Below are 13,474 nucleotides of genomic sequence, written 5' to 3'. Positions count from 1 at the left end.
CCTGTTCCTCCTCCAGAGAGCCAGCCACAGAGCTCCTCCCCCCACTGGGGGAAACTACAGTTCAACCCATGCGCCTACTGTCTAAGAGTTTCCCCACATCTCCAGTCCATAAATTTTACCCATAAATGACTTTCTACAAATTAAAAGAAATTCATAGAATATAAACCCTTAAAGAAAATAATAGTCTCTAAAGAAAAGTTAAAAAGATATTTTTGATCTTGCTAGCTATTGCAAAATAGTCTCCCTCCTTCAGATGGATATTAAAAAGTTACAATGGGGAAAAACACTTTTAGTTCTTATTTCAGGTACAACTCAAATCAAGCAATAATAGCTTCTAAGTACAAAAATCTAATTTAAAACTGCTTTTAGAAAACTCACCTGCTCTATTCGGTGTCTTGTCTGTAGATAAGGGTCATATCTAGCACGAATAGCCCGCATGGAGGTTGGCTACGAAAAAAAGAAGATCCTGTTATGCCCACACTTAATTAAAAATAAAAAGTAGTTTCAAAGGGTGCATTAATCTTTCTCAGGCTTCAAAATAATGTCCTGAATAGCATCTGGCTGGTCTCCACCCCGACTGTCATGAGTATCTGAGCAGCAGGGCATCTTCTTAGACCATATTTATCTTCATATAAACACTTATGGAAACCTATACAAATTGTTACACTACTCAGAGACACAGATGTACATACATATTCAAAAGAGTTATTTGGTAGAATAACCTTTAAACAAGGTCATTAAATGTAACATAGTTCCTTGTGGCTTAACAAAAAAGCTTTTATTTTTTTTAAAGATTTTATTCATTTATTTTTAGACTGAGGGGGAAGGGAGGGAGAAAGAGAGGGAAAAAAACATTCATGTGTGGTTGCCTCTTATGCACCTCCTACTGGGGACCTGGCTCACAACCCAGGCATGTGCCTTGATTGAGAATTGAACTGGCAACCCTTTGATTTGCAGTCTGGAGCTCAATCCACTTACGTACACCAGCCAGAGCTCAAAAAAGTCTTTATGTTTTTACACGATGGAATATTCTACAGCTGCGAACACACTAATATAATGTTCTCTAAAATATACTGTTACGTGAAAAAGGCAGGGTGCAACATTTTGATACAGTAACTTGTGTGTAAAAAGTAGGATAAAGACTATCTCTGTGCTTATACGCTCATATAGTATCTTTGAAGGATGTAGAGGAAAGATAATCTGATTGTCTGCTGGGGAGGGAGGATCAGAAACGGGTGGAAGGGGACAGGAAAGACAAGGAACTGTTTCAGTAAATCCATCTGTATTTTTAAAACTTTGAACTATGAAAAACAGGCTAAAATTTAAAAATGTGTGTGTGTGTGTATATGTGTATATATGTGCATATATATGTGTATGTATATGTATGTGTGTGTGTGTGTGTGTGTGTGTGTGTATAAAGAAAAAGTCACACAGTTAGCTGGCTGCTGATCTCTTCTGGAGAGGCTGACTGCTTCAGAAGCTTGCTCACTGGCTTCCTGCTTTCACTCTCGCCCCCACTCTAACCCTTTCCTGCCATCAAATGCTCTTTTAAAAACCAATATTGGATTGTATCATTCCCTTAAGTCTTACTGGCTTGTCATGACATCTGTAATGAAACCCAAACTCCTTGCCTTGGCTTCCAAACGACTATGGCATCTCTCTGTCCAATCTCATTCTTCCCCTGACCCTCCCTGCTCCAGAACCCCACTGTCATTCCTAGCACGGCTCCTTGTTCTGGCTATTCTCCCTGCTGGAAATGCTCTTTGCCCATATTCTTGAAAGTCTCCTTCTTGTTATTCAAGACTCAGTTGAAATATCACCTCCTCAGAGAATCTTTTTCTAACCACCACAGCTAAAGTATCCACCCAGCTAGACCCTATGATTTTACTTCTCTGCTTAGCATTTACTAGTACCTGGTATTTTTTCTCGCATGTGTCTTTACTGTCTATCTTCCATTATTAGAATGGAAATCCCACAAGACAAGGACCCTGTGTTTTTTCACTGTTGCACACACAGGGAGTACAATGTAGTGACTGAGGAGCGCAGAATTCAAAACCTGGCTTGTCACTCATTAGCAGTGAGTTTTAAGACTTCTAGGCCTCAGTTTCCTCATCCATAAAACCAGAATAATAGTGTCTACCTTCAAAATGCTACTGGTAGGCTTTAAACTTGTAAAGCACTTATGTTTGATATATATTAATAACAAATGCTCACATAAGTATTTCTCCAGTGACTAGAAAAATGTCGACACTTGGCAAATATCTGGTGAATAACTTTTATAATCAGGGAAAAATAAAAATTTTAAGAAAGCTAGTACTTGTAAAAGCACATTCCAGGTAAAGCGCGATGTGACATTTCCTCAAGATGACCTCACACTACTTTACCTCATATCCAGTGTAAGACTGTGTCGAGTACTCAAAGTCTGAATCAGGTCCCCCAGGGCAGTACCTGCCAGCACAACGCAAGAATGAAGATGTCAGATACGAAACTTAGTTCCACAGGCCAGTTCAAACATGTGCTGTCCCCATAAAGTCTGGACATCAAACAAGCTTCCCTTTCAAATCCTAACAGAAGAGTCTACTTTTGCAGTGTCTGCAAATAATACATTTTCTACTAACAAGAAAACAAGATAGACATATAAGGGAACATTATTACAGTCATTTTCAGAATATTGCAGTCACTATTTTTCCAGAGATTTAAGCTTTTAGGGACAATAACAGGACCTAAATTTTCCTAAGTCTGGATTGATATTCACAGTGCTCTACTGGTAACTATACTTAAGAATATTATTCTCTCATTTAATCTTTCTACCTGGAATTATGCATATTCTTCTGCTAATTTTCCAATTACCTAAATTTTAAAAGCTTAAAGGTTATTTATAAACATAATTTTATTTTGGTATTTTTCTGACCCAAATTTATTCAAAATTTCTGACAGTTGGAATTTCCATGTTTCATTTATCAAGTTAACAAAACTGTCTACTAAAGTTAACAGAATGTTTGTTTTGAGTTCTATATAACCTATGTATTTTTTAATTGTACATTGGAACAAATTAAAACCTGTTTCATTTCTGAAGCATCGAAATAGCCTATCTATGGTTGCTTGTTTCAAAGGACTAACTTACGAATTTATTAAATCAAAGTTTTAACTATTACCTGCATGCACTAGTCAAGGCTCTGGGGGACTTATTAGTGGAACTGAAATATGCACACACAACTTATCAAATTCATCCTACTTACACACATATATTTCCTGTAAAACTGATGTGTGGACATCTGTGGGGCTTGCACATCACCGCCACAACAGCAATCTACAGAGGAAAGATTGATTAAGAAAGCCATTATGGAATAACCGGCAGAAAACCCTCGAGCGGGCTCGCTGTCAGAAGCGGGCAAGGAATGCTGTCGCAGCAGCACACGAGGGGCTTCAAAGGCCCTGGAAAAGCTGTGGTTCTGCAGCTGAGCAGTGGGTGCCAGGTGATCTCTCTTCAGTGGGATTTGAAAATAATACTGATCTCTTTAAAATGTACCTATGTACTGTCTATACTAGTTTGTATTATATTTTAAAATAAATAAAAAAATAAGCAATTTTTAAAGTCACAGTGATTTTTAATCTGGTTTGTTTTACTAAAATAGCCTAGAAGAAAGAAACTACCATACGCAATTCTGTACAATTACATCTAAACCTAACCTTTGTAACTCAAACTCCTCATGGACACACTAGATCTCAATATTCAGAGCAGAGATGATTAACTAAGAGTCGGACTTCACAGAGTGTGTGCAAAATATTCTCAGAGGGGTTTTCAGAGCTCAGGCCAGGTAAGGAAAGTGTCTGCTTGAGAAAGGGGGGGATAGTGGAAATAGAAGACTGTTACACAGAGGAGCAGTCAGTCAAATACAGGCACACACTAAGGTGAATGCAAGCCAGCTTTCTTACTGTCAGAGAAGTTATAAGTATGGAAAGGGAGGGAACTACAATGAACTCTGTGGGCTGGATGGACCTGAAGGTACTATTGTGAACTCACTGATTTCAACAGACTGATACACAAATAAATATGGATGTGGATGTGTTATGTGTGTGAATGAATGCATGCATGTATACATACACATTTCCTAGCTTGGCCCACAAGGGCCAGGAAACAGCAACACCCTAGCAGCAGTGGGCCTATTTGGCACTCTGACCTTGGGCTCTAAATACCAATCTCTATAAAAAGAAACCAGGACTCCTGAGAGAAATAGCTCATTCCAGGGGCAAAGTAAAGTATACGATGAGCCTGCAACATTTTACTATGACCAAAAGCTAGAAACTGCTCAAAGAATGATGGGGACACGTAAAGAAAAATAAAAGACACAGAAATCAGGTTGAAAGGGCTCCCACTGGTCAAAGCTGGGATAATTTGTGCATCAGAATAAATAATGATTGTAACCCACCAAATAGGAAACCATTAATCCATTCATACAAATAAATAAGTAAACTAGAAGTCTGATAAGGAACAGGAGGATATTTACATAGTTTCAAAATACTTTGCCACACAAAACTAAATAAGGAAAAAGTAACTGTACAGAGGAGAAGCCTGTCAGTCACCACCGTGATCACAATGAACGACACCGGTGGCCAGACAAAAGGGAGCTACACACCGCCCGATGGGTCCAGTAAGAATGCAGAGTCACTTCTGTAACGTGCCAGCCCAAGACACAGGACCTGAATCGAATTATGAAGGTACATCTGATTAAGCCGGACTGAGGAACATGCTACAGTATAACTGGCCTGAAATCCTCGAGTGTTAAGATAATGAAGTCAAGGAAGTAAGAAGTGTCCCGACTGCAGAGGCGTGATAACTAAATAATGCAACATGTGATTCTAAATTGGGTCTTATAGGTCATTACTGAAACAGCTGGTGAGGCCTGAACGAAGTGTGAGGATTAGGTAAGCTGTGTATCAGTGTGAAATTCCTGATTTTGATGGCTGTATTGCGGTGATGTAAGAAAACGTCCTTCTGTGTAAGAAATATGCACTGAAGTTTTCAAAGCCATGGGTTTCACAACTCACTCTTTAAATGACTGAGTTGGAAAATGTTCTTTGTACTGGACTTTCAACTTCCCTGTAAGTTTGTGATTTTCTTTCATAATAAAAATTATTAAAATATAACTTAAGTCATAGAGTAATGACCTAGAGAACCCCCAAAATACGTATCCTTTCAGATCTGAATTAAAAAACTAAGAGTTTGAAACAAATGTCTTTATTTAAAATGAGACACAACCACATATACCGCTGATGAGGTCAATCTAATTCAACAACGTTTTCTTGAGGGCCGACGAGACAGGCCAGGTTCTGAGCTACACAAAGCAGGTGGGGCCTGAGACTTCAAAAATATTAATGCATTGCCTCTGCCCTCTAAAACCATACTACCCAGCAAAACTTCAAGTCATACAGAAATAAACTGAAAGAAGGTGAAGGATTAGTCAAAGCACACACAGGAGGAGCCCACGGACATGCACAACGGTTGGGGACTGACTGTGGATGTGGGGGGTGGGCTGGGCAGGGGGGTGAGGGGGAGCGAGGGGGACAACTGTAGCAGCGTAAACAATAAATATTTTTTTTAAAGAAACAGGCTACTTCAATACCACGTGCATGTGGGAAACACTAAGAACGCCCGAAGAAAGGAACGAACTGGCCCGGACCGGGGGAGTTAGGAAAGCCCCCCGGGGCTGACAACCACGCGGAGCGAGAGCTGACTGAGCTGACGAGGGGGGGCCGAGGAAGCGGTGCGCAGTCGTCCCCAAACATTTTTAAGGAGTAGGACTCTCCTCTCGAGTCCATTTTACCCAGAACCCCAATTTATAAGGAAGATTAAAAGCAACAGCAGCCCTGGGTGAAGTGGAGATGAGACCTGCTCCCACAGCTTCCCTGCGCTATTCTCCATGGCAGAACTGCTAAGGAACCCTGTGGTTTTGTGTGATATAGTTAAAAACTTACTGATAGAGTAGAACAAGCAATGACTTTGGAGTCAGCCAGAGAGGTGTAGGTGTGAATCTTTTCTCTGCCCCTTACTGTGCATTTTCCAATTTTGGAAAATGAAGGCGATACTTACCTATCTCTCAAAACTGTTCTGAGGATTAAATCAGAAAACACACCAGCACAGTGGCTGGGATGTAGCAGGTGGGCAACACACAGTAGCTACTGTTGTAATTAATAGTGATCCTACTAATAAAGGATAATAATCACGGTGTTTTATGCAAAAAACAAAATAACAACAACAACAAAAAACCCTCAAATACAAACTTAAAATATATCACTGACCTAAATATAAAATGCAAAACTATAAAACTTCTAGAAGATAGCACAGGAGACCCTTGGTTTTGTCAAGAGTTTTTACATACAACATCAAAAGTGCAGTCCATGAAAGAAAAAACCGGGAAGTTGGACTACATTAAGACTTGGAAGTTCTGCTCCAAGAAAGATACTGTGGAGAGAATAAAAAGACAAGCCACAGACAAGACTGGAAGAAAACATTTGTAAAATACCTCTCCTGATAAAAGACACCTATCTTCAATATATAAGAAAACTCTACAACTTCACACACACACACACGCCCCCAAATAACCCAATTAAGAATAGGGCAAGAGAGCTAAATAGACACCCCAACAAAAAAGACGGATGGCAAATAAATATATGAAAATATATTCAACATCATACGGCATTCAGGAATTGCAAATGAAAACAAGACAGCACTACACACACCTACCAGAATGGCCAAAATCCAGAAACTGACAATACCAAATGCTGACAAGCATGTGGATCAACAGGAAGCCTCATTCACTGTTGATGGGAATGCAAAATGGTATAGACATTTTGACAGGTTCTTACAAGCTAAACATAGTCTTATCTTATGACCCAGCAACCACACTCCTAGGTATTTACCTAAATGAATTGAAAACTTATAGTACACAAAAACCTTCACACAAATATTTATAGCAGCTTTGTTCACAACTTCCAAAAACTGGAAGCAACCAGGATGTCCATCAATGGGTGAACGAACAAACTGTGGTACGGACAGTGGAATATTATTCAGCACTAAAAACAAATGAACTATCAACCTACTAACGAGACATAACCTTACATGCATATTGCTAAATGAAAGAAGCCGATCTGAAAAGGCTACATACTGTGTGACTCCAACTTCATGACGCTCTGGAAAAGGCAAAAGTATGAAGACAGCAAATAGACCAGTGGTTGCCAGAAGTTTGGAGCAGAGGACAGGATGAGTAGAAGAGAGTTAAGACAGCAAAGCTATTCCATACAACACATGGCATTATGCATTTGGTAAAACCCATTGAATGCACGACACTATGAGTGACCCTAATGTAAAAACTATTAGCTTCAGTTAATAATAATGTAATAATACTGGTTCATCAATTATAACAAATGCACCCAACCAATGCGAGGTATTAATAATAGGGCAATCTGGGAGAAGGACAAGGAAGTATGTGGAAACTCTGCATACTTTCTGCTCCATTTTTCTGTAAACCCAAGACTATTCCATAACAAAACAAACATAAAAACAAAGCCCTGCCAGAGTAGCAGCAGGAACAAAAACATGGAGATTAGGATGTGCAGCAGACAGAGGAGGACAGTCAGCTGTGTGCTTGTGAGCGTGTGAACAGATGTCACTCTGGTGACACTGCAGAAGACAGGTTTGGCACAGGCACGACAAAGCAGACCAGTTAAGAAATGACTGTGCCCTGGCTGGTGTAGCTCAGTGGATGGAGCGCGGGCTGGGAACCAAAGTGTCCCAGGTTCGATTCCCAGCCAGGGTACATTCCTGGGTTGCAGGCCATAACCCCCAGCAACCGCACATTGATGTTTCTCTCTCTCTCTATCTCCCTCCCTTCCCTCTCTAATAAATAAATAAATAAAATATTAAAAAAAAAAGAAAACTTTGTTTAAAAAAAAAAAAAAGAAATGACTGAAATAATCTAAATGAGAAATAATAAAAAACAAAACCTTCGTACCAGTGGTGGCAGAAATGGATGACACATCTCGTGTCTTTTGGAAACCGAGTGTGGGGGGGGGGGGCACTGGGAACTAATGCGGACAAGAAGCATGAACGAGCACGCCTGAGGTCAGCCTGGGTTAGGTTACACTCGAGTGCCTACAGGCAGCCAAAGGAGAGATGTCTATCAGGCAATGTGACGTGAGCTTGGCTTGAAGAGAGGTCGGAGCTGGGATTAATGAGTGACATCACCACGGAAAGCATGAATGTTTAGAGGCAAGCACAGTAAGAGTAGCCCTCAAAGAAATGAAGCGAGGCAGGAGGAGGAGCAGAGAGGACGGGGCTATAAAAGCCAAGTATGTCAGGCTGAAAGGTTGCTCAATCTTTGTCGTCCGTAGCGGCAAGCTCATTCATAATGCCAGAACCCCAACATTTGAGACAATCTACAAAGCGTATTATTTAGGGATGTGGAAGTAAATGCCAAGTGATCAGCTAAGAGTTAAAACTGGCTGCCCTTTGTGGAAAAGGGGGGGAGGTGAGAGCTTTGGAAATACTGGTTTTAAAGAGCCTTTACATTAGGTACAAACAAAATAAAAACACTTGGGTACAAAGGAGAAAAGACCAGGATTGGTGGCACTTAATTAGCTGCAAAAGTGATATAACCCAGGAGATACGGCCCCCAAACAAGTCAACACAAGCTGCAATCATGAGAAATGTAACACCCTCATTCAAATAACAGAATGGCCGTCTTAGGTCACACCAGGAACACAGAATTCAACTCTGGGTTCCCTATTTTACGAGGGTCCAAATCCTCTCTCTCACACTCATCCTGTTCCTCTTAGAGCCCCTACCCTAATGCAGGCTCTCGCCACTTCACACCCAGGTCAAACTGAGACTATCTTCACTAGTTTTGTTGTCTCCAACCTGCCCTACATCTTGTATCCAAAGTAATTTCCTGAAAATCTGTTTTGTTTATACCACTCCTTTTCTCAAAAACCCTTCCAGTTCCCTACTGTCCAGTTTCTTTGGTGGACAGTTTAAGGCCTTTTACAAGCTGGCTTTTCAATCCAACATCCCAAGTTCTCTCCCAAAGGCATGATCACTTCTAGTCAGTCTGGTGTCCTCTCCTGTCTCTGCACACACACTTGTCATCTCTACTCTGCGTCCCGGTCCCCTGTGCCCTTGCTCCCGCTGCTGGTTGAGCCTGCTCTTCCCTGCTTATGTGAATGTCACTTGTGTCAAGCAAGCTCCACACTTCTGGGCTTTCCCTGGTCTCTTTGACTGAAAGAATGTCTCTGTCTCTGCACTCCGTGGCCCTCCCTGTCGTGTCAACCTTGAACAGTTACTGTCTGCAGAAGGACAGCAACCATTAATTACCTTTTAACATTGCCTTTTCTAAACAGCAATTATTTTGAAAGCCACAGGCTTAATACGACCAACAATATCATACTGTCGAAATCACCAAGCCTCAATCTATACTTTTAAAAACACAAAACATCATTTCCTCTTTTAAGCACAATGAATTTTTCCCCTCTCCATGCTCTCCTAGCATTCTGCACATGCCTCCACTCCCGCCTGCATCCCAGCATACAGACTATGTCTGCCTGAATCCCCTCACCTCCACCTCACTACCTGGGTCGTACATGGAGGCAGGGCTTTCTGGCAGGACAGATACACAGTCAACATTACATGAACGACAGCACTTACCCCACTGGCAGTTCTGATGGGTTTGGCCTTCAACTTGGGGACCAGAACCTTTCGATACTGAGGCGGGACTGCGGCAATGATGTCCACCAGGCGAGGCTGTGCTGAAAGGCCGTATTTGGCAGCTGTCTTTGTTTTCACCCTGAAAGTAAAGCATCCAGCATGATCAAGATCACAATATTTCAAGGACAAGCTACCAAAAGGATAACCTACAAATAGTTCATCAAGTCCTGTCACTCCCCATCCTTTCACTGGATGACAAGAGGGGCTTTAACATCTGTGCACAGCAGGGGCCCAGACAGTGACACCATGTAAGTCTTGTTCAAAATAGGGGCACAGCTTCAAAGCACTCTACCCTTTTCTCACCTCAGCACTACCGCATTTGGAAACATGAATTCCACTGTGGGGATTGTTCAGTCCCCCACAACTGGGGGGCATGGAGCAGCACCGCCAGCCTCTACTCACTAGCTCTCCTCTTCCTGCTCAACAACCAAAACCGTCTCCGGACTCTGCCAAACATTCGAGGGGAGGGGCGGATCACAGCTGGCTGCAAACTGCTGTCCCGAACCAAACAAGCAAAGGACAGCTGTGCAAAAGTATTTAAAAGCTTCTAATATGAAATATCATACACATAAGAAAACAGGACATATAAATATACTTTAACTATTATAAAGTATCCACTTGTGCAACCACACCTCAAAAAATAGAATATGATCAGAACTTCCGAATACCTGTTTGCCCCTTCCTGAGTATAACCCTACCCTCACCCCAGAAGTAACTTTATCTCGATGAATCATTCCTTATACTGTCACCTTAACTTCTCATTTTTAACCCATCTGAAAATATTCTGAGGTGTTTCCATCATTTTCTACAACTGTTAACTGAGTACCTGATGTGTACAAGAGAACACCTAAGGATTTGGTGTGTGAGGAGGGAGAAGGCACAGTCACTTCAAGCTCCATGTTTGCAGACAGGCATGAACGAAAATAAATGTGTATGGTAAAATACACACACAAGTGCTTCGAGAGTTCAGGAGAGTAACTCGACATGTACTGGGGAGATATTCTTGGAAAACGGGAAGAGAAACAAGATCAGGCTCCAGACACTCTGCGCAAACATGGAGACGACACTGGGAGCAAACAGGATGGCTTCTGTGAAGATGCAAAAACAAAAATAATACACATCTTTTAAGAACTATGAGTAGGCCAACTTGACAAAAAGCAAAAGATCTTCAATGTAAAGGTATGGAAGTTTAAAAAGATGGAAGAGTGAACTGAAGCCAGACTGGGAGGCCTTACATTATGTGCTGAGGAATCTGCACTTAATTTCGTAAGCTGTGGGGACGTGCTGAAGCTCCTAGGCAGGGAGATGACACAAGAAAAGGTAAGACAAAGGAAATCAGCCCAGCAGGAGCGGAAAGGGGACCGACAGCACAGACGACCGCAGCAGTCCAGACTTCAGCTGAAAGAGCCGGAGCAGGGAGTCGGTGGTGGGCGTCAACGTGAGAGTCGTGAAGAAGCCAGAGCAGGCGAACTTCAGGCCCTAACTGGACCAGAGGAAAAGATTCAAAGATGGCACTGGCTTCAAGCATGGGTGAAGGTTAACAATTAGTCAAAGAGGATGTCTGAGTGGGAACTGGCTTTAAGGAAGATGCTACCTTTAGGTGTCTAAGTTAAAGAGAATGATAAAAAGGTACAGGAAGTAGAAATGCTCACTAGAAACAAGAGTTGTATAACTAGGAATATAGTCAACAAAGGGAAAAAACTGCTACAGACGTGGTGTACAAAAAAGATTAAAATATGTCTTCATAGTCAAAAAAGAATACTTCTTTTAGCAAATGTTTATTAAAAAAGCACAATGTTCCAAGGAAGAGGTCAAACATTACAGCGTCTCAAGTAACGGACAAAAGGTCACGCACATGGTGATTAGATCATCGCCAGCCCCAGGGTAGGGAGAGAACCCTTTCGTTAGGGCAGGTTTATACAGTGAATATACAGTGGAAAATACAGAGGCAGAGATGGAAGACCACTCTCATTTGAGGGTGCAGCAAAGCCAAAGCTGGACATAACTGTGCGGAGAAGTGGATGAAGAAGTGGATGAACGTGTCAAGGAAGTTTTAAGTAGATAAGGGTTGGATTGGATCAAGGGAGGCTGTCCCAGAAGAGGGCTCCCGCCTCCTCTGAGACTGTGTCTCCTCTGAGACTGCGGAGAAGAGCAGGGAAGGGAAGGAGGATGTGAAGTCACCTACCACAGGAGAGCAGAGCTCTGGAAACAGACGACGTAATTCCAAATCCCAGCTCTGCCCATCATTTGCTCTAGGACAAATTATTTAGCCTTTTTGTTTCATAGTACCCATCTGTCAAATGACGATGAGTACCTACCTCACACAGTTTTTGAAAGAATCAAATGAGTTAATATATACAATGCACTACTAACACTGACTGGGATACAGTAAACACCCAGGGGCAGGGCAGGGCTGAAGGCTAAATTCTCAGGTAAAACAAAACAATACAAAACAAAACATAAGATAGGAAACAAGTAGAATTTGATAATTTTATTTTTTTAAAGATTTTATTTATTTATTTTAGAGAGAGGGGCAGGAAGGGAGAAAGAGAGGGAGAGAAACATCAGTGTGTGGTTGCCTCTCACAGGACCCCTACTGGGGACCTGGCCCACAGCCCAGGCATGTGCCCTCACTGGAAATCGAACTGGTGACCCTTTGGTTGGCAGGCCAGCACTCAATCCACTGAGCCACACCAGCCAGGACAGAATTTGATAATTTTATAAGAGATCTACTATTTAAGAATAAGACTGACTTCTATTTTATAGATCCACTTACTTATTTTTTAAAAAGTTTTATTTATTTTTTAAAGAGAGGGGCAGGGAGGGAGAAAGAGAGGGAGAGAAACATCGATATGTGAGAGATACATTGATCAGTTGCCTCTCTCAGGCCCCAACCCAAACATGTGCCAGGAATTGAACTGGCAACCTTTTGCTTTGCAGGAGGACACCCAACCCACTGAGCCAAACCAGTCAGGGCTCCACTTACTTATTTAGATTGATGTCTTTCCCCTGTTCATGGGCTTCAATTAGTTGTTTAATAACATCTCCTATGGTCAGCATCATTAGCTCAGCAGGGCTGAGATCTCCTGGAAAGATAATATTTAACAATGTAAAAAAAAAATCACATTATTCAGTAAACACTTTTTTTATTAGCAGTTTTCTTTCCAAAATCATTCCAACCATGCAAATATAGCTTAAGTTCATGAGATGCTAAACTCCTACTGTTTACAACATGATCATATCTTTTGTACCTTTAATTTAAAACAAACATGGCTTCACCTATATATGGAAAGAGCTCACTTTAGAAGCACATACACCACGAGAATGATAGAGACAAACATGATGAGAAAGAACCTGATTGCACAGGAAAGGCCCCAGTAATTAAAATATCTTCCCTTTATCTCCAGATTTGTAGTTACATTTACAAATGTGAGTACATCTGATTCTCAGAACAGAGTGAGATAGAACGGGAACATCTGTCTGTCCCACAAAAATGCTATCAAGGGGTAAAGGTGAAACTCAAACCCAAGGTAGTACTTAGTTTGTAATAGAAAAGACGTGGGTTTACACTTGTCTAAGGATCTTAACGCATCTCTAAGATATAGTCTGTCCACCATCACAACCCTCTCATGGCAACTGAGGCCCCCTTCTCATCTAAAAGGCAACAGCAGAAGCTGACATGTCCTTACACACTCCCATTCCTGCAATCATGGC

General features: G+C 41.5%; 1 protein-coding gene across 1 annotated transcript in view; it reads right to left on the bottom strand.

Annotated features, from left to right (window-relative positions):
- Positions 1-13,474, bottom strand: part of ELP3 (elongator acetyltransferase complex subunit 3) — an 88,335-nt gene that overhangs the window by 72,325 nt on the left and 2,536 nt on the right. Inside the window, exons 2-6 of the mRNA XM_045831099.1 lie at positions 12,747-12,846; positions 9,701-9,839; positions 3,240-3,310; positions 2,385-2,448; positions 379-447 (exon numbers count right to left, since the gene is read on the bottom strand). Coding sequence (XP_045687055.1) covers positions 379-447; positions 2,385-2,448; positions 3,240-3,310; positions 9,701-9,839; positions 12,747-12,846 — 443 coding nt within the window. The remainder of the gene's footprint in view (positions 1-378; positions 448-2,384; positions 2,449-3,239; positions 3,311-9,700; positions 9,840-12,746; positions 12,847-13,474) is intronic.

The sequence above is a fragment of the Phyllostomus hastatus genome, unplaced genomic scaffold (assembly GCF_019186645.2).
Source record: "Phyllostomus hastatus isolate PE091 unplaced genomic scaffold, TTU_PhHast_1.1 phas_contig_159, whole genome shotgun sequence".
In the NCBI taxonomy this organism is placed as follows: domain Eukaryota; kingdom Metazoa; phylum Chordata; class Mammalia; order Chiroptera; family Phyllostomidae; genus Phyllostomus; species Phyllostomus hastatus.
Note: the sequence above shows the minus strand (reverse complement) of the source record. Positions and strands in the feature narration are given on the sequence as shown.